This window comes from Felis catus, chromosome C2, assembly GCF_018350175.1.
Source record: "Felis catus isolate Fca126 chromosome C2, F.catus_Fca126_mat1.0, whole genome shotgun sequence".
Taxonomy (NCBI): domain Eukaryota; kingdom Metazoa; phylum Chordata; class Mammalia; order Carnivora; family Felidae; genus Felis; species Felis catus.
In genome coordinates this window covers 66,425,636-66,446,471 of record NC_058376.1, presented here as the reverse complement: position 1 = coordinate 66,446,471, position 20,836 = coordinate 66,425,636, and the positions used below count along the sequence as shown (strand labels likewise).

Genomic DNA, 20,836 nt, shown 5'->3' with positions numbered 1-20,836 from the left:
AAATTCTAGACATTGTATCATATCGTCTATATATACTTCTGTGTATAACTTTAAATGATAAGGACTTTTTTAATATAACCAAAATATAATTGTTCCACATAAGATTTAATGATTCCTTACTATTAAATATTATTTTAATTCCCTATGTCTCATAAATGTTGATTTGCTCAAAATAGTATCTAGATAAGATCTATTCATTGTATTTTGTTTGTTAAGTACCTTTTAATCTTACATTCCCCTTCCCCCCCCCCCCCCTTTTTTTTTCTTTTGCACTCTGGCAGTTTGTCTGTGAAAGATAGTTTGCTTGTCCTGTAGAGTTTCTTGTATTCTGGATTTTGCTGACTATATCCGTGTAATGTCTGTTTACCTTGTTTCTCTGAATCCTAAATCTTCTCTAAAATAATAGTTAAATATAAAAAGATGGTCTAAAAGATGCACGGGTTTTTGTTTTTTGTTTTTGCCTAAGTGGTATTATACATATAATTACAGTACCTGGTTGTCTGTCTCTTTGTGATGTTGACTTGTTACCAGCCGTATCCATCCATGATAAAATTCCCCATCTGTTTTTTATCTAATGTTTTTTTAAAAAAAAAAGAGGTTTCAAGATCAAATTTCAAATTGGATATAAGATTCAATGAAAAAGCGAATAAAAAGAAAAGCTAAAAAGAGAAACAAGAGAATAAGTTAAATGTATATGGCACCATACATATGTTATGTTACATATAGAATACATGTATATTTTGATGCACAACATATATATTATGTGCGATGTATGTATGTTATATATACAAGTATTTGTTAATGTACAAAGATTATACAAGACTGCAAGTGACAGAGATAGATGTCTATCAAAAATGATGACTGATAAAATACATACAAAAGTTTGTATGTGAGCCAGAGTTAGTATCAGAAATACTCCTAAAACGGGCTGCCCGGGTGGCGCAGTCGGTTAAGCGTCCGACTTCAGCCAGGTCACGATCTCGCGATCCGTGAGTTCGAGCCCCGCGTCAGGCTCTGGGCTGATGGCTCAGAGCCTGGAGCCTGTTTCCGATTTTGTGTCTCTCTTTCTCTCTGCCCCTCCCCCGTTCATGCTCTGTCTCTCTCTGTCCCAAAAATAAATAAACGTTGAAAAAAAAAAAAAGAAATACTCCTAAAGGAGGACACTCTGAAAATTTTATTCTGTAATAAACCAGATTTCAATTTTGGGCTATGTCTCCTAAATCAATTGGTAAGAAGAATCAAAGGCCTTGAACTCAAGCTATTATTGGCTTGATGCAGTAAATACAACGATAATATTTTTAAGGAATGGCAGGCTACATAGTTGAAAACACTTGTGTTCCAAGGCTAGGTGGTAACTGAAGCACTGTAAGATTATTGTGAAGGGTGAAAAGATGTGGTAATTTTTCACACACACACTATACACCCCCAGTTTAGATTATTTAAAGAGAAAGACAAATAATGTCAAAGGAAGAAGAAAAGCTAGGCTCAACTGGGTTGTATTGATTGTATTGTGCAATATTGATTTGCTGTCATAAAGTGTCTGCAACCAGATTTTGCTGACTATTGTAAATTGAGCTTATAACATGTCAGGAATCCAAGTCTGTTTTATTTCTCATATGTGAATAGAATTTAAATTAATTGAACAACATTGGCTCTATATTCCTTTCAGTAATAGAAGGAACACCACTCTGTCCTTTGGGTAAAAATTGAAAAAAAAAAAGAAAAAAAGGATTGTAATAGCCAGTCACCCAAGACCACTAACCATGAGTGATCCATATTGTCTGTCCTCTCTTTCCCATGACTCTTGTGTCAGCACAAACAACTATTTGGCTTTTAATTCTTTCCTTTTACTTTTCATTTTGCATTTCAGCTGTTTCTTTTCCTTTTCCATTTGTTGAATCCATCTTGTCCCAGGCATAGCATCATCTGTGGTCAATTTTTCTGGCCTTCAGCACCCTTGTTTCTTATTTTCCTGAAATGATCTATTTTTCTTTACTATTCATAGACAAAAATATGTATGGTAGGTATAGAGCTTATGCATGCCCAGAAGCTTGTCATTTTCCCCTCTGGCAAAAGGTTTGAGTGCCATGCTAGGTTCTTACATTTTCATTCCATTGAGGTTTGAATTCACTCTGTGCATCTACCTAGAAAAATTCCTGAGCTGTTAGCCTGAGAATACAGAACTTTGGGAGAGGTCAAGTTAACCTACTTTCATATACCTGGTGGACATTCAGTTATTCAACTAGTCTATAAAGATTCATGGAAACAAAATTTGAGTAGTTAGATGAATAGTTGGAAGTCTATAGATGGTGAGGCTGGATTGATAAATGAATAAGTATTTGGAAGAAATTGGGAGAAAAGTAGGTTTATAGGTGATGGGTAAGCGAGAGTCAGTGAAATCTCAGTGAAATAGTGTAAGCTACTTACATTTAAACATTACACATCTACATCAGAAGGGTAAATTCTATTCACCTCTTCATTATTATTTGTTACAGGGATTATGACCGGGAACAGTTTGCTGACAACCAAATCCCACTGTTGGTAATAGGGACTAAACTGGATCAGATTCATGAAGCCAAGCGCCATGAAGTTTTAACTAGGACTGCTTTCCTAGCTGAGGATTTCAATGCAGAAGAAATTAATCTGGTATGTGTTTTCACTCATGCATTTTTGTGTTATCGTTAGGCAAAGCCAAAGTTGAAGACTTAGGTCATATATTCTCATGAAAGAAGCTTTATACTTACTATCAGTCATTTGGGTTCTGATCCAATATGTAGTGAAAATTGGAATCAACATAGACTGTCAGATAGGGAACAGTCAACTCAACCTTCTTATCTGCTGATCTGTGGGAATGTTCAAACTTTGTTCTATGAATAATGTAAACCCTGGGCTTTTTCTTGAAAAGATTTTTTAAGATCATACCAAAATCAAAATAATTAAATTAAGGTAACAAAGGTCACTGACATCTTGATTATTCTTGCTTTAGAAAAGCCTCTCAGCTTCTTAAACTATAGACTTTAACTTCAAGAGCAAAGATATAGATAAATGAGAAAACTACAAACTGTGGAAACTAGGAGTGCTTCATGAGCAGTAATTAATACAAACTTGTATGTATACAGAGCACTGAGTTTCTTCCTGAGAAAATTTAGCTCAATTTGAACTGGATGCTAAAAAGGCTAAGAGAAGTTTTCACATAAGCCAGATAATGTTGCCCAGAGAAGGATCCTGGCCAGCAGCTTCAGTCATGGTTTATATGTCATTGTTCACAAGTAGGATTTCTGCAACATATTCAGTGCACTGGCAATTCCAGACATATGGTGCTAGTTGTGGTTTAATAATACTAATGACTAGGGGCTCCTGAGTAGCTCAGTTGGTTAAGTGTCTGACTTTGGCTCAGGTCATAATCTCATAGTTCACGAGTTCAAGCCCTGCGTTGGGCTCTGTGCTGACAGCTCAGAGCCTGGAGCCTGCTTTGGATTCTGTCTCCCTCTCTCTCTGACCCACCCCTGCTCACGTTGTTTCTGTCTCTCTCTCAAAAAATAAATAAATAAACATTAAAAAAATTTTTTTAAATAATAATGACTGTAATTTACTGAGCATTTATTACATGCCACGTACCATTCTAGTGTTTTATGTACATTATCTCATGTTTGTCTTCACATCAACACTGTAAGGTAGGTACTGTAATTAACTCCATTTTAAAGATGAATATTAGAACCAGAGAGAGGTAACTAGGCCGTGGTTATACAGACAGTTCAAACCAGGCACTCTGACTCCAGAGCCAGTGCTCTGCAATTGAGCCTGTCTTCCACTTAATTATTCTCCAACTAACGTTTAGAATCTTGGAACTGAAAAAGCTCTTAGAAATCATCTAAATCACTAATTACCCAAACCTGACTATATATTTATACTATCAATGTAGCTGTGAAAAAATTTGAATAAGTGTTCCACCACTGGAGCTTTTTATTCATAATATCTGACAGGAGGACCAGGGCTCTATAGTTTTAGCTAATGACTCAGGTCATTCTGATGCCCTTACTCCAAATCAACAGTTGTGAACACTGGTTGGTTCAAACCAACCTCTACCCCATAACTGAATCCACTTCTGCCTGCCATTCTGTTATTTTTACATTCTGCTTTGTGGTGGGGTGCCTTATTTTTCTCACCTGCCACCATGGAATATTCACTGTCAATGCCCCAGCTAGTTGAACTGGACCATGATATTTCAGAGGATTTCTGCTACAGAGGATATATAATGTCCTTGTTGAAGAAGTGTTGAAGTTACTTTGTTTCAACATTATTTCCAGTGGGAAATTTGCCATTGAATATACTTAATTTGTTCCAGTAATTACTTTCCATATATTTTGGAATCTATCTGTTTGTAGTGCCTGTGGGTTTTTGTGACAATCACCCAGGTATGTATTTTTCCTACTTTACTTGCAAAGGCAGCACCATCTTTTAATTGTTAACAAGTTATAAAGGTACTCAAGTGGTGGTACTTTGGCACACATGATCTCCACAGAGTTCACATACAGCATACTTTTGCCCTGTTATCAATGTACAGCTTAAAGAATACAACAGAAACAAGAGGGTTTTGAGGATTCAGGGCAGAAAAATGAGGAGGAAAATTTGATAGGAGTTTCAAACAGAGATAGCAGTCAGAAAGACTCAGCAAGTAAATATTAAGCCTCAAGTAAAAATGTAATGTAACAATATTAGTTACAATATTGAATTCACTTAAAACTGCTTTAAAAAGTAAGAATCAACATCAATGTATATATCAAAGGTGGAATCAAAGTTACTATCTTGTGCCTGAAAAAAAGTAAATTGGTTTAAATTATAAAAAGGGAAATGATTACTTATTTTTTAAAATCCTGTTAGGCTTATTGTGTCTAGGACAGATTTTCTCTGTTGTGTGTTTACTTCAAAGTGATTATATTGAAGCATCTTCCCTAGTTTCCTTCCCTTCCTTTCTCAAGTTTTGACAAGCTATTTTAAAGCTATTAATCTTTGGTATTTGCCCCCAGCCGGTGGTCAATGGCAGATGGCTCTTTCAACTCTAAAATTGGCATCCTAAAATCATAGGGTGTCTCTAGCCTGGTCAATGTAAAACCGTGAGCCTTAGAATTAAGCTTTGTTTGCTGTTTGATTTAGTTTTTGTATTTAGCACTATAGCTCTATCTTGAATCATCTCTGAAGTCTTTTGACATTGTGATGACTATGTAATCAATACCCATTTTGGAAAACATGTCTAACATAAGTCTACCTAAGGTTTGTGTCTCATATGCCCCAACTGCTGTATAAATGTGTTTATACATTTTTTCAAGTACAACAGTTTCCACGATGATGTTTCAGTCTCTTTACCCCATACATGGAATTAACGTTCATTATGTTAGGTGCTTTTGTGCCTGAAAATTCAATCTGATAGCATTTTCTTAGAATGAAGAGAGAACTAATATTTCAGTATCTTCTATGTATGTGCCAGACATGCATTATCTTATATAACTTTCACGAAAATCCTGTGGGGTAAGTATTGTTATGTTATCTTCATTTCACAAATTAGTAAGCTCACGTTGAAAGGCTTAGTAACCTAACCAATGCTACACAGTCTAGAAATGTTGGGACAGATATTCAGATTCAAAACTTGCTGGCTAATTTACTGGTTTTTGTAGTACTCTATGATTTTTGAAAAGCTTGTTATAGTCTCTTTTTTGGTGTGGTTTTGGAAAATGCATTATAGTTTCCAGCCAAAATGAAAAATGTGAGTCTTGAAGTGTTATATATGAGGGAAAGAGGTGATTATTACACAGTTTACTACAAAGGAATCATGTGGGTTTAGAGATTACATACAAAACAGAATAAATGCAACAGTAATTGCAGTAATTGCCCAAGGGACATAGACCATCTACAACTGAAAGACAAATGCCATTGTTGTAAAGGAGCCTGCCTGATACCCTTATAGTTTGGCCTTAGGTGGCATTTGAGGTAAAAATCAAAGTGCTCTATCTCTTGAGGTGGCAAGTTAATGATGACAAGCAAAGGCAGCTTAACACTGGAATTCCAGGAAAAGAATAATAAACCTTTTGAGATCTTTACTGATTATTGTAATTTACTAGTTATTTCATTGTAATGTTCCAAATTGTTTTGTCTCTTCTGGGCCCCATTTTTTTTCCTATTTTTCAAAATCCTGTTAAATAGTAATAGATTGTTACTTAATAATAAACCTACTGTTTATTTTTTATTATCAAAAAATATATTTATTGTTTATTATTATCTTTATGGCTTACCACGAGATGTAGTACTTTGCATTCAATGAGTGAGAAATCCCTGGCAACTGTTTTGTTTGTTCTTTGCTCCTCTAACTCCTGTTTTCATGATTCTCGCTTTGTGTACGAACTATATACTACTTGATTAGATGATGCTGTTGAGTAACTCGTCCTAAAAAATGAAGTGTTAAGTTTTTATTGGCTCTATTTCTGCTTTTAGGGTAAATGTAGGTAGGTCACATGATTAGTGTCTTGGTTTTCTTATTAGTAAGATTAGCAATCCTCTTTTCCTTTATGAATTATTTGATGGTGAATACATTGGTTCAGTGTGCTCTATCATAGCATAAATGACAAAAAGCGCCCTTATCTTCCTTTAGCACTTTCCTCTTAGCTTTGTGCATTGTAATTTGAAAATTACTTGAATATTTCATAAGAGTGTTATGCCTAACATTTTACTATAGAAAAGCGCAACAGGAACAGTAGTGACTAACAAGGAGCTGATGTTTCCTGACATATGTGGATCTTCTGTTTTATCTTCTAGGATTGCACAAATCCACGGTACCTAGCTGCAGGTTCTTCCAATGCTGTCAAGCTCAGTAGGTTTTTTGATAAGGTAATAGCTTCAATTAAGTTATTTTTAAACTTAATTTATATAATATGAGAGTTTAAAGTTTTTGGAGAATGCTTTGCCCTTTTATTCCTTCATCCTGAACTTCATAGCCTGAACATTTGTGTTGATCTCTCTTATCTGTTGGTATAATTGCTCAAGGCCTGCTGACGTATTTATTTTATCACTAGTGTTCTCTAAGCAAAGGATGAAAGCTACTGAATTTAAATGAGTTATTTTAAAAGAAACCTAATTTCCCTCCTTAAAACAAATTACGTTTTCCTGTTTTCCAGCGCTTCTTGTATTTATTCACATCCCCTCAGCCCCCACACAAGGCACTGAACCCAGGAGATTCTGTCTAAAGCCCTGCGTTCTTTTTGCTCTCCCAGCTGTTGTTATTCTCCACATAAATGTTATTATTACTTTTAAGGTTATGTCATCTTCTTGATTCCGTAATTTTCCCTATCAGAAACCTTTGCATTCAAGTATTGACTCTTGCTAGCATCATCTTATTGTCCTGAACTGGAATGAAAATGTAGAATGACTCAGCATACTGGTAATTTAGAGCACTGTTTGTCCTTTCTTCGCAAGGCCATGGGGCTCCATTGCACATAGTATTGACCAAGTTTAAGTTGTTTGCCTCATGTTGACATTGCGTAGTAAAGTAAAAGAATGTATTTCTGTATGTATTATTGAAAAAGATTGATTCGTGTATTACATTTCCTTTTAAGAGGACAAGAAAAACCTTTCCCTCCTCATAGCTCTTCTTTGTGAATCATTTTTCTTTTATCTATTTAGGGATCTAATATTTGGCCCTTTTGTCCATTATGTCATAACAAGATAAGCCCCACACTCCTACCCGTTTAATACGAGAACTGTTTGCTTCATTGCAGAACTTCCCAGCTGGAGTGTGGCAAATATGGTACAAGTGTGCCGAGATAGTGATGCCCTCAGTTGAAGCAGCCAGAGCCCCCCAGGCTAACTGATCGGCAGCCTCTTTCATTTAACCCAGTGTTCTGTACAAATATTAGCATTTTCTAAATGTGCCATAACATGAAAAATGTTGGGAAGCAGTGCAAGGAACTGGATTTTCCCTCCACATTATTTTCAAGCTTCAAACATAAGAACTTCCATTTAGTTTAGATCCATGGCCTCCATCAGATACACTATTCTGCCCCGAGAGAAACAACTTACAGATCTTTGTCTGACACAGAAAGATCCCACAATATATTGCTTAATTTGTTAATAATTTATTAATTTGAAAATTGATGAAGGGGATAGAAAGGTACAAACTTTCAGCTGAAAATTGAGTAAGTCACAAGGATGAAGAGTACAGGATAGAAAATACAGTCAATAATATTGTAATATGGTGACAGATGGTAACTACACTTATTGTAGTGAGCATTTTGTAATGTAATAATTGTTGAATCACTATGTTATATACCTGAAACAACTATAGTATGTCAACCATACATCAATAAAAAATAAAAAATGTTTTAAATGTTAATAAGTTAGACTCTAGAGAAACAATGGGTTATAGACTAGTGTGACCTGAGTTGTCAGGCAAGACTTTATTTTAAAAAAATCAGAGGGAACTTGGTTCATTTTAAGAAGAGAACAATATTTGGTAAGAGAAAGACACTGCAAGTTGAGAGTAGGGAATTAGGAGCAAAAGCAAAAAGTAGCATCATTCTTCATCACCACAGTGAAAGGTATATGGATCAGGAAGTTGGCCAGACCTCCAGACTAACATGGTTGCCTCAAAACACAGGACCTGGCAACTAAATTTTGCCCAGTTTTCTACCATATCTTCCAGAATTTAGTATAAAGATTTATCTTCCAAGAGGGAATCTAGCTCCTTCTCCTGACTCCCTTTAGTAGTAATTCTTCCCCACTCTAGAATGATAGGGTTTTCCTGACCTGCTGTGGAGGAGTCAGCCTCTTCTTGGTTTTTGTGGGATCCAGTATTTTGATATATGTGCTAATCACAAGCCAGGTTTTCTACCTCTGTGGCCAGTGAATGCAACCTTACACTGGGTCTCTTGTGGCTAAAAGTAACCCATACTCTCAAAGGTAGAAAGAATCCAGATGATTTGGTTGTCAAGCCAGTGAGATCAAGGTGGCACAGCCCTGGAAGGAGACGCCATGCTCTTATTCAGGGGAATTCTTAGCTTCATAATTCTGGATTCCAGTGTTTTAGAGAGTTAATCTGCATCTAATCTGTATTCTTATCCAATTGGCTTTTCTTAATCACAACAGCTCTGTGTAAAGAAAATCATACCGCCTTCACAAACAGTGCAGTTTCTCAAGTGTTAGAACAGAATTCATTATTTTTTTAAATTACTTTCTATCATCTGAAAACATGGTACTCTTAAATTATATTAGGGCATGTATTTTTGAGAGTTTTTTTTTTTTTCAATAGTAGTGATGGATTTGTGCGGATACATCCACTGCATTACCGCATTTCTCCTGCTGACCAAATACAGTTCTGAAACTACTGAATTAAGGATGCAGATTAAGTCCATAGAAAGAAGCTAATTGAATACCTTTGATGTTGTGTCATCTGTCTCCATTGAAGACCTACCAAATTTATCAGTGCGTTTACTCAAGGGATGTGGCAGTTACTACATTACACAGACTTGGCTGATTATAGTCAAGTTCACTACATTACACAGACTTGGCTATAAGGAATACCTGTACTATTGTAGTAGTAAAAGTGTTCTGCTTTTATCTTATGGGTTCTGTTTTGTATCTTTGAGCTAACTGCTAGGAAACTTTGAGCCAGATTTGCTTCCGTACACTGGGAACTGCATGGGTTATTATCCCATTCTCATGATTTAGCCATTTTTGTGTATTCATTTAATTTTTAATCCATTATTAATGCCTTTGGGAATAAGGCAAGCTTTTATGGAAATATGCCCACAATCCTGATCTTACTAGCATGAGATTTAACTTATTGTACTAGATGTCCATAACTATTGAAAAAACTCTTCATTTGGGTATATGCCTTTTCGTCCCATTAGTGGTAACCACAGTGAACCACTTTTGCTAAGCCCTTAAAATCTTTATTTGTTTCTCACAGGTCATAGAGAAGAGATACTTTCTAAGGGAAGGTAATCAGGTCTGTATCTATTCTTGACAAAGTGGGCTCTTAAATTTGAAGAGAGGTGATTTCCAAATTTATTTTCAGAAGTGGCTTAAAAAAGGGTGAGGCGGGGGGGGGGGGGATCCTTTGTAGGCAAAAGCATTTTCTTCTGTCCTGCTAAATACAAAAGCAAAAATATCAGATTAAGGGAAAATAAGGTTCTAAGAAACAAAAAGAATGCAGGGATAAGGTTATATTATAAAATCATAGGAGAAAATCATTTGCTTAAGACTCCAGAGGGTACATATCCCAGACCTATCACAATGTAGACAATTCATGTAAAAGTCCAGTAGGCGGATGTTATGAGATTCACCTTCATCTTCCCTGATTTAGATGACACTATCACCAATTTGTTGGCAAATGTTTTCCATTTTGGGAACATTTATTTTATTATTTGAGTAAAACCTCAGAGAGATGATTCTGTAAGGGACAACAGGGTGACATAAAGAAACAGAAAATAAGGGGAAAAATTTATAAGGCTATTAGCACTTGAACTCTGCTTGCTTGAGACTTAACGTGATTATCTTTCTTGCCAACAGATTCCAGGCTTTTCTGATCGAAAAAGGTTTGGGGGAGGAACGTTAAAGAGCCTTCATTATGACTGAATTACACCCATCCTGGAAGAGTGAGCAAGCGGTGGCAGTTCTGCACAGCTTTCTTCTTGCTGTGTTGATTATTAATATTTCAGCCTTTTAACAGAATCATCCTAAAATGCCACCCTTCAGCCTCACCCTTTAATGGAAAGCTGAAAGGAAGTGACAGCGTGGGAGGTCCAAACTTTGTCCCCATTCTGTTCCTCACCTTTCTGTCCCTGTTTATAGATTATGTAAAAGCCTTGTGGAAATATGAGATGTTGTCAAAATGATGCAGTAAATGAGCAGTGACAGAGTGCTACAGAAAAAATTTACTCTTCCCAGAATTGGAAGGTTTTTTATAGGTCTGTAACTTTCCCACACTCCTTGCTGAAGTCTTAATTAAGTACTTCAAAAATGTATCTCTGTTGTTTTACCTTCTTGAGGGGAAAGGTTATGTTAACCAGCCCTGGGTTGTCCACCCCAAACAATCTCTGTCGTTTTCAAAGAAGCAAAATGGTGTTATTTAATTGTCTCCACTCTCATCACACACACGGATGCCTAATAATAGCAGCCCTTGTCTCCCTCTCCTCTCCTTTGCAAATGGTTCAGTGGCTAGAAGAGGCAGACTAATAGCTGGAGTTAAATATAAATAGATTAATAATACATAGAGAACAGCAGTACCAGCAAAGGAGAATTCTCCGAGAAATTGACAGCTCACTAAATCCTTCACTCTGGGTTACAGATGTCTGCACTGTCTTAGTGTTTTCTATTTGGAAATAGGCAGGGTGAAATCAAAGACCTGTTTAAGGGCAGTAAGAGAGATTTACAGCCTCTATTGTTTTTATTTTTTTAAAGGAAATGTCAACTCCTGAAATGTCTCTTAACTATAGTCGGTAAACTAAGAATGTTATTTTCTGTGTCAACAATGTATTTATGGAGAGAAGTAAAAATAAGTTCTACAGCAACACATTTACATGAATTATGGACTAGGATTCTTAGATTTCATAATCCAACATTTTGTGAGGGTGGTGGTGTATGTGCGCGTATGCATAATTGTTCATCGTTCCTTTTTTTACCCATCTTTTTTGCTTGTTTAATTCTCTCTGCCCCGGTTCTTCTTTAATATATAGACCTGGTTTCCAAAAACTGCAATTTGCTGCCTTATTCAGCACCACCTTTTTACCCATAACCGCTCTCTGGCTCTGAGGCAGGTCTTTGCAGTCCTGATTTTGCTCCATATTAGAAAAAAATAGTAAGTATACACTTTCAGCTCCTCATTTTAAAACTAGGCAAAAAACACTAAGTTCACTTTCTATTCCATTTTAATTAAATTTCAGAAGTACTTTGGAAATCAAGGTATGCTACCAGAAGATCTTAAAATAAGAAGGTTAGCCAGTGCTTTTAGAAAGGCAGTTGTAGGAATTTGGGGAAGGATTTTTAAAGCAATTTTGATCAGCTAGCATATTCTCCAGTCTGTCTTCATATCCTCAGCCATAAAACCGAGGCCTGATTTCTTTTTTGACACAAAGTAGAGCTATGCAAATCAGGATCTGTACGTGGAGTATGGCACAAGCAAGTTGTGACAGAGGCTGCACAAATGCATGCACAAAGACCCAACTAAAGCTCTTTGTAAACAATAAATTAAAAAAAATTATACATACATTCTGAAAAAATAAAAGAATAATACAACGACACAGAAGCAAAAATACATATAACCCTTTCCTTCTCTCCCCTTTCTTCCTCTTTCTTTCCCTTAATTAAAAAAACCTCTCTCAATTTCTTTATTTTCTCCCTTGCTAAAAAATAAAAATAGCCCATCACTGATGCCTTTCAGGGTCAGCCTTGAAAACTTAGCAGTACCCCTCAACTCCATTTCTTCTTGCTTGTGAGGCTTGACTGAATTATAGTTTTCTGAGAAAAAATAATTTTTAATAATCTAAGGTAAATTTGTTGCAAAGTATTAGTAGCAGCAAAACAAGGCTGTTTGCCAAGATGAATGTTATTAGCCAAAGTTCTTGAAAATGAATGTTTTGAAGAATAATTTTTGCTGGGATTTCCTGAGATCCGCTCATCAAAATTGCTTTTGGATAATCAACAAATGTAAATACCAAAATACTTCCTAAAGAGTATTAATTAAATCTTTAATTTTCTTGATGGAACAGGTAATTAGCAATAGAGGTTCTTTTGGGTTTTTTTTTTCCTGTTGTGATTTAGATGTCTAACCAATGTTGTTATTTATCATGGAGGCAACCAGACGTGAAGGCATACAGTCATTCATCTGTCGCTCAGGTGGCAGGGCCCTTCGTTGAAATCCAGCCCAAGATTTGGGTTGACCTCTCCACTTCTGTGCTCTGAAAAGAATTGGTGCTCCCAAAGGGGTTGATCCGTATCACTTTATCTTAGGTTCTCAGAAGTCCCTAAACTTGAGGCATCCATAACATAATCCGTGACAGTGCCTTGACACTGCTATTTTTCTGTCCATTCTGAAAATGGACTGTGTGGAACTGATGTGCTGGGCCATCAGACGGAGATGAAGAGCTCCTCACTGCTGCTATGACCAGAGCTTTTGAGTGTCCATTTCAATAGTATATGCCATAGCACCCGACCTAGGGAGGACCATGTGTGGGTTTTTAATAAATGTTGTTCAATTGAAATTTTTAAAGCACAGGTAGCATCTATTTTAAGAAGTTTGAAGGTCTAACAGGATGTCTGCATTGATTTAATATCTGTTAAAATTCAGAGGAGGATACTGTTTGCAGGGAAGGAGGAGAAGGAAATAAAAAATCCATTCCTCTGTAGTCCCCAGACTGAGTGAAATCACTATGGTAGGAGAGGAAAGGTTCCAGGCAATCTAGCCCTAGGAGAACCCTGAGCCTCAAATATTCCACAGTATGTTTGCCTGATGCAAAATTGGAGCTGAAGCCTACCAGGGCTGCTCCATAGAGTAGGAAGGGGGTCCGACTTCCAGTTACTATTAGTACCTCCATTTAAGGACTTAAAGCAGTGGCTTTCGGACTCAAATGTGCATAAAAATCCTCTGAAGTGCTTAAAAATGCAGATTCTGGGATTTTATCAGCCCCCCTCTCCTTGCCCAATTCTATGTATATAGGATAGAGCCAGGATTTTGTATTTTTAACAGACAAACCAGGTGATTCTGCAGTGAGTGGCCTGGGATCCACACTCTGAGAAAGATAATAAACTCCTATCATAGAGAATATGTGGAATGTACTTAATGGCACCATTATATAGTTCATCAAAGTTCATCTTGGGCTTCCTTAAATGATTTCGCCTTCATGAGCTGAGCCCCTTTTCCCTCTCAAGGTGATACATGCCACAGCAATCATGACATGATTGTCCCATTCTCTATTGGCAAAACAGGACATGTTTGTTTTTAATGTACTACTGTCATTTTTACTACCACCATGTTCTGCATTCCAGGTGTATTTATTTCTAATAAGATGCCTTGCCATCTCATACACGGTCCCTCACTTGTACCACATTTGTTTTCTCAGCTGGCTAATCACTAAGCCTTACCAAGGTCATCAGTAAGTATTGGTGAAGGATGAAACCCCTGCATTCCCACAAAGACATAAAATCTTGCTCAGTACCAGCAAGTACATTTATCAATTCCATCTTTTTTTTTTGGAGACCCTCTAACTGTAACTTCTCTAACTCCATCCTGGGGTGATTGCTCTCCAGACCTGTCACACTCCTTCACATTACCCTGTAACACTACCCCAGCTCCCAGGATGAAATGTTTGCCACTTTCTCGGTGTGGATCTGTGGTCTTCCAACTGGGATGGGTACACATGTCCCCTCCAAGAGGTGCATGGACACAGATAGTTTTAGGGGAATCATTTTCCAGGTCATCCATCTCCATTATGTATGTTAAAATTGTTCTTCTTGTGAATGCAGCTCAGTGCTAGTTCTTACTTCCCACCTGTGCTTTCTTTCTCAATTGTCCTTTTCCCACAATGGAAAAGGAATATCTTGCTTATGTAGGAATGTGGTATATTGGCCCAGGCTGTAAATGTCTTAGGATGCCAATAAAAGGACAATTCTAAATATTAGTTTTATATAAGGACTTTGTTCCACTCACACAATTATTAAAAAAAAAAAAAATGCAGACCTCTCAAGGAAGCGGTTCCTGAGTTCCTGAGAACACAGCGAAGAGAGTTTTGGTAAGAAATAACCAAGGCTATGGCACATTTCTTCATGGCAAGTCTTCTTGCTTGGTCTATCAAAATAACATTTTTGTGAAAAATAATTATACAGGCAAAGGAATATAAAATTAACATTTATTTTCTCAACCCTTTCTAAGTAAAATGAGTTAGAAAAGGCACATCTAAGTGAAAAGGTAACATTTAATTAAAGTCATTGATTCCAATAGCTGGGTAACCAAGCCTTTTCCAATCAGGTTCCCAATTATTTGCTTGCAAAAAAATTAAAGGAGAACCTGAGTTGTTGATAGGTGACTAAAAATGATGTTTATGATAGATTGCTATGTGATTTTCGATATTTGATTCAGAAGGAGAAGTGAGGTAATAAAATTCCTTCCATTCATATCTACTTACCTATGTGAATGAATTTTCTTAACATGTCTTAAAACCAAAAAGTAAGATTAAATGATGTTGAATCATGTCTTACTCTGGAAATAAGAACTATAAATGAGAATTACTAACTCGTGGATATACGAACTAATGGGGGAGGCATCCACTTATTAAAAGAAGCATTTCTGGAAAGACTTTACCTTTTATATTTAATATTTATCAAAATATCCAGTATGTATGGATTACTGTCCTAGAGAAGAATCTTTCCAGTCTCCTATCTGGAGGGTGAAACGTTTCCTGATAGCATTCTCAGGAAGTGCAGTGGAAGGAGGCTGGAGGTTTCATCGCTTACCTACACGTGGTTTTGGTCCTACTCCACAATCTGGTGGTGTGAATCTGGAACTCCTCTGACTTTTCTGAAGCTTCTGCAGAGGGTAAACCTAATTTCTACTAGAATCTGGGAGAAGCAGATACCGGCTGTCTCCACTTCCTGGTCCTTTTCAAATTCTCCCCCCTCACGCTTTCCCTGTATTGTTTCACCGAATCTATCCTCCTCTGCTGGTTTTTAGCATCTTTGTTCTTGTTGCTCACAACTTTGACAGTGTGACTCTGTTCTGATCCAGTGTGTCTCTGTTCTGATCCAGTGTGTGTTTGCCTTGTCCCTACACAAACTTCTCCCTCCACTGGGTGTCTTTTTGACACCTGCCCAGATGGCATCCCTCAATCCCTGCTTCAGATGTCTGCCAAACTTTCCCTTCCCGGTCTTCCCTCACTAGACCCCTCCACTCTGCCCTAAACACAGCTCTTTGAATGCACTGCCCTTCCACTTTTCTGTGTTTGCACACACTCTTTCCTCTGCTCAATGCCCTATCCAACTCATCCTGTGAAGCTTGGCTCAGTTATCGCCTCCTTTGGGAAGCCTTCCCTGCCCTCCTGCTCAGGACTAGGTGCCCTTCAATCCCTTCTGTAGCACCCTGGGCTCATCTCTGTCACAGCAGATACGGTTCTCTGTTGTAATAGCCTGTTTATTTCAGCCTTCTCCAGTATGCTGCACTAGTAGAGAACAGGACTGAGTTAGTCATCTTTGTATCCCCTACATCTCACACAGTCTGGCACATAGCAGGTCCTCAATAATTGTAAGATAAAGAAATGAGTGTGTGATTACATTAATTAAAGTGGAAAACCATCAGACCTCAAATCAGAGCTGTTGCTGAGTTTTATTTATTCTCCTATCCCTTATGTGTATAGAGCACAGTGCCTGGCACATAGTTATACAAAGCAAATACTTGTTTTATGGAATCACGTTTATAAAAACAAAAAAGAAATACAGTTAAGTCAGGAGAAATCCATAAAGTTTGGTGATAGGTTATTCAATTTCAAATATTTTCAAGCTCCTGAAAGTAATTTTCATCCAGTCAAGGATCTGTGACCACTTTCTTACTCTTTCAGAAATCTCCTACACCCTAGGAAAGAGTTTAAACGCTTCTTGAATTTGCCTTCAAAGCTGATTCAATGGAAAGAACATAGGAAGCCTATGGAAAAATAAAGCAGTAAAGCTTTTCCCTTGTCTTTTATTGACTCCCATTCATTTTTTCCCTCTAACCACCAAAGACTCACTTCCAGGATAGATAGATTGAAGACTCAGAGTACTCATAAACACAGATGTAAGAAATATTTTTTCTGGAATTCATTTTTGATTTTGAGTCTGCATACTGCAAGAGTAACAAAAACTTAGCCTCAGTAAAACCAGGGCCTCCCCCAACACATAACCACTTCCTCCAGGGTTTGTATATAAATTCCAGGGAAGCAAGCTTACGTAATACCACAGTGTCATCTGTCTATGCTGACATATGCTGAGATGTCCTATAACTGTCTGGAACTCAGGCATCAATCCACACAGGTTGGTTTGCTACCAACCTGTCATTTTTTTCTGGCCCTCTCTGTGCTAACACCTCATACACAGGCAAATCATCTGCTGCTACTGCAGTATGTTGGAGCCTGGGGACCTCTGGCGGTAACTTAGACCCATTTAATATAGAGCAGAGGGTCTAAGCTGATGGCCCATGACCTTTTCAAATCTGCGTGTATGTTTTTTATATCAGTGTATCAGTTATCTCACCAAACCACCCCATTAAACACCATAAAATACACCATTCCATTTGCCCACAATTCTGTGAGTCAGCAATTTGGACTAGGTCTTGCTGGGGGTTCTTCTGCCATTTTCACCTGGGATCATTCATGTGTCTCCAGTTATATGACAACCAGACTGCATCATTCAACATGTCCGGCAGTTGGTGCTGGACTAACTTCTCTCTTCATGTGGTTTCTCATTCTCAAGGAGATTGGCCCAGCTTCTCTGCATGGTAATTTCAAGTAGTAAGAAATGGACAAATCCTAAGGCACAAGCACTATTCACGCCCCTGCTTGTGTTGTGCTTGCTATTAACCAAAGTAAGATTCAAGGAGGTAAGAAAAAGACTACATCTCTTTATGTGAAGAGCAGCAAAGTCCAACATTACAAAAGAGCATGCATACAAGGATGGGAGAAAATTATGGACATTTTTGCAATCTACCACAATGGTTTTATCTAGTCATTCATTCATTCATTCATTTGCGTGTTTGTTCTAGTTTCCAGTGTTTAAAAATTGGAGCTTCATTTAGAAGTCTTATCTTGAAATACCACCTAGCCTACATTTCCTGCCTGGTCTGTTGCACTTAAGTTTGTGATGATAAAGCCTAGTTTACAAGACTGTTCTTGTGAAATTAAATGAGATAATTTCTATGGAAAAACCTGGCATGAACAGGCACTCGATATATAGTTTCTTTCTTCCTGAGTACAATTAGCCACAAAGTGGATATCTAACCATGGCTAAGGAGAATAGCCAAGATGAAGGGCAAGGGAGTCATGGAAAAGGTGGCTGGAAAGTAATTTCTTGGTCCGCTTTTAGAAGGATAAAGGTATTAGAAAACAAGATTTTTTAAAGAATTTATTTTAAAAAAACCACTAAATATATTTAAGAAATGAAAGGAACAATAGCAAACATCTCCGTTTGCTTTAAGTGAAGCACTTCAGACTCTGGACAGTTCACCCAGCTCATCCCTTGGAGGCACCTCTGGACAGCTGTCCAGACTCAGTCCCTGTTTCAAGCAGCTGTGTGTAAACACCTGTGCCAGAGCACAATTCATTTTGTCACTGCCTAGCAGAGAATGAATACCCTGCCCTGTTCCTTCCAGGCCTGAGTCAGGACTGAAAGAAGCCTCTGCCGCACACAGCATGCCTTAACTACCACGGTTCCTTTCCCAGAGAGCTTTCCATTCTCTGTCTTCAGTAATAAGCCTCCTTCTTTTCACTGGGACACATAATTGGCTAATCTTTACCTCAGCTGGAGAGGAGATAGGCTCTGCAAACTCTTCCAGAAACAGCCTAGATTTAGTGAAAACCAAAGACAATTGTGTAAGCAGTTTGAAAACAAGCATGCTGGACTTTCTCCCTAGTTGATCAGTTAGGCAATTTTTGTGGCTAGTTTGAGCCGCCTGCTAACCAGTGAGCACGGGGAAGTGGTGGGAATAACATTCAGAGGGTGGATTGGAGGAGAAACAGAAGCATTTTAGCTTCATACCCTCTCTGGGCCTGTGTTTCCTGAAGTCATCACACCTGCAGCAGAGGGAAAATGGCCGAGTTGAAGGTAAGAGACTATCTGCCAAGTTTGCTGTGGCTTCTTCAGCCAGAATTTATGGAAGCTTCTGAGAACCCCAGAGTGTCGGAGTCAGGAAGGACCTAGAAAGGCCATGTTCTAAACCCCTGTGTTCAGAGGTTTTGCCATGGTGTCCACAGGCATGGCTGGAGCTGGGGGTGTTGATGGAAAGGTGGTAAAGAAAAGAGATGAAGCCTTCATTGTCCATCTTTTGCCTTTGTTCATTTCAAATATTGTCTTGGGAATCTGTAGACATCATAAGGGCTCCCCGCCCCCCTCCCCCCAACGACCATGGGCAGACATATATCTCACTGCCTGCTTCCCAGCCCCTACTCCCTGATATCTCCTGTTGCTACAGCTTCCTGGACTGCCTCCAGCCAACCAATTAGATCTGCGGTATCTATTCAGTTATTTTGAGGATCCACAATTGGCCCTTGGCCAATAGAAGCCCTAGCAATTCCTCTAGGAAGTAATTCCTTTTTATTATTTAATGTGCAATTGAAAAATATGTGTGGGTTATGTGCTATTAATGAATTAACTCATATTGTAATCCTCAAAATAGATCTGAGATGTAGGCGCTCTTGTTTCTATTTAACCAAAAAGGAAAAGAAAGTTTGGAGAGATTAAGTGACTTGCCCAAGGTCACTGCTTATAGGTGACAGAGACTAGATCAGAACCTGGTTTGTCAGAATCCAAATCCCAAGTCCCAAAAGGATATTTAGTGACATCTACTGGACCGTGTGCCTTAAGTCCAGGGAAGGGGACTGTTTTCCCAGTGTCTAAAACCACACCTAGTGTCCAGCCTGGGCTATATCAGTGCCCAACACATGCAGGTGGAACTGAGGAGAACTTTCCAGAACTTGACTCAAGTCAGGTGAGCCACACTCCGGGCTTCTTTCAGGAATGCAGAATTTGAACACTTTCCTAATGCCCTTCAACTGATGCTGAGTTTGAAGAATCAAACATCGCCCCAGTTGATAGGGATCCTGAAAACACACAACACTGAAGTAAACGTTTGTTTCTTTACCTTCATGTGTGACCAAGAGTCGGAAATGCTGAGAAAGAACTCTCTTTCATTCAGCAAATATTATGTGTTAGTACTGATGCCACAGGTTGATAATGTAAAGGAACCAAGTCTGGGCTAGGTGGGGTCAAGAGAAACTTCTTGAAGAAGGCTGTTCCTCAGCTGAGTCATAAGAGAGAAGTAGAAATTGGCTAAATGAAAAGAGGTGGGGGGCAGAGAAAAAACAAGTGCAAAGGCACGGCATACACAGACAGCCCAGCATATTCTGGGAGCCAAGAGAGTTTCAGCTAAATTTGAGCTGCTGCAGGGACAGCCAAGTTGACATACCCAGGAGGCAGTGGGATGTATGGATCTGGATCTCAGGGGAGGGGGTAGGACCAGGTTAATAGATACAGGAGGTCATCCTATCAATGGTGGCAGCTGAAGTTCTGGGAAAGGGAGAGTGCATAAGAATTTTGTTTCCTGATGAAAATCCTATGGGAGAGTTCAGCAGGGGCTGGAAACATCCTTACCATTTATAAATAAATTATATCTAAAATCCTATCCTGCTGAAATTTTTAGCAACTTATTATGCACAGCACCAGCAGACCAATGTAAATTGCATGCTGGTCTTTGTTCTCAATTTCAAAGGCTTTCTTCCCTGCCTGCTGTCTAATCTGCACGAGCAAAGGTTAGCTCTAGAGATCAGGAATCCAAACACAGAAAACCAGATTGCATCATTCTAATCAATAAACATTACATAAGTTAAAAAATATACTTCTCAGCTTTTATGTCTTCATTTTAACGGATATATCAACACAAAGCCTAAAAGAAATCACGTTTATGTAAAAGCAGCACAACTGGGGGAAGAAAATTCAAAAGAGAAAATAATAAGGTTAAATTTCAAACAGACTACTCCACATTCTTAAGTCCCTTCACTTCTACAAGTCTTGATTTCCTCATATCCAGATTTTGGGCCCCACTACCATATATTTT

General features: G+C 38.1%; 2 protein-coding genes across 3 annotated transcripts in view; both read left to right on the top strand.

The window, feature by feature from the left end:
• Nucleotides 1-15,162, top strand: part of RABL3 (RAB, member of RAS oncogene family like 3) — a 38,322-nt gene extending 23,160 nt beyond the window's left edge. For both annotated transcript variants that reach the window (XM_003991680.6, XM_045036996.1), the window contains exons 5-8: nt 2,496-2,646; nt 6,808-6,879; nt 9,956-9,994; nt 10,558-15,162. In XM_003991680.6, coding sequence (XP_003991729.1) covers nt 2,496-2,646; nt 6,808-6,879; nt 9,956-9,994; nt 10,558-10,623 — 328 coding nt within the window. In that variant the 3' untranslated portion in view covers nt 10,624-15,162. The remainder of the gene's footprint in view (nt 1-2,495; nt 2,647-6,807; nt 6,880-9,955; nt 9,995-10,557) is intronic.
• Nucleotides 15,163-18,569: 3,407 nt separating this feature from the next.
• Nucleotides 18,570-20,836, top strand: part of HGD (homogentisate 1,2-dioxygenase) — a 47,928-nt gene continuing 45,661 nt past the window's right edge. The window contains exon 1 of the mRNA XM_006936082.4: nt 18,570-18,828. Within this exon, the coding sequence (XP_006936144.2) occupies nt 18,814-18,828 (15 nt within the window). The 5' untranslated portion in view covers nt 18,570-18,813. The remainder of the gene's footprint in view (nt 18,829-20,836) is intronic.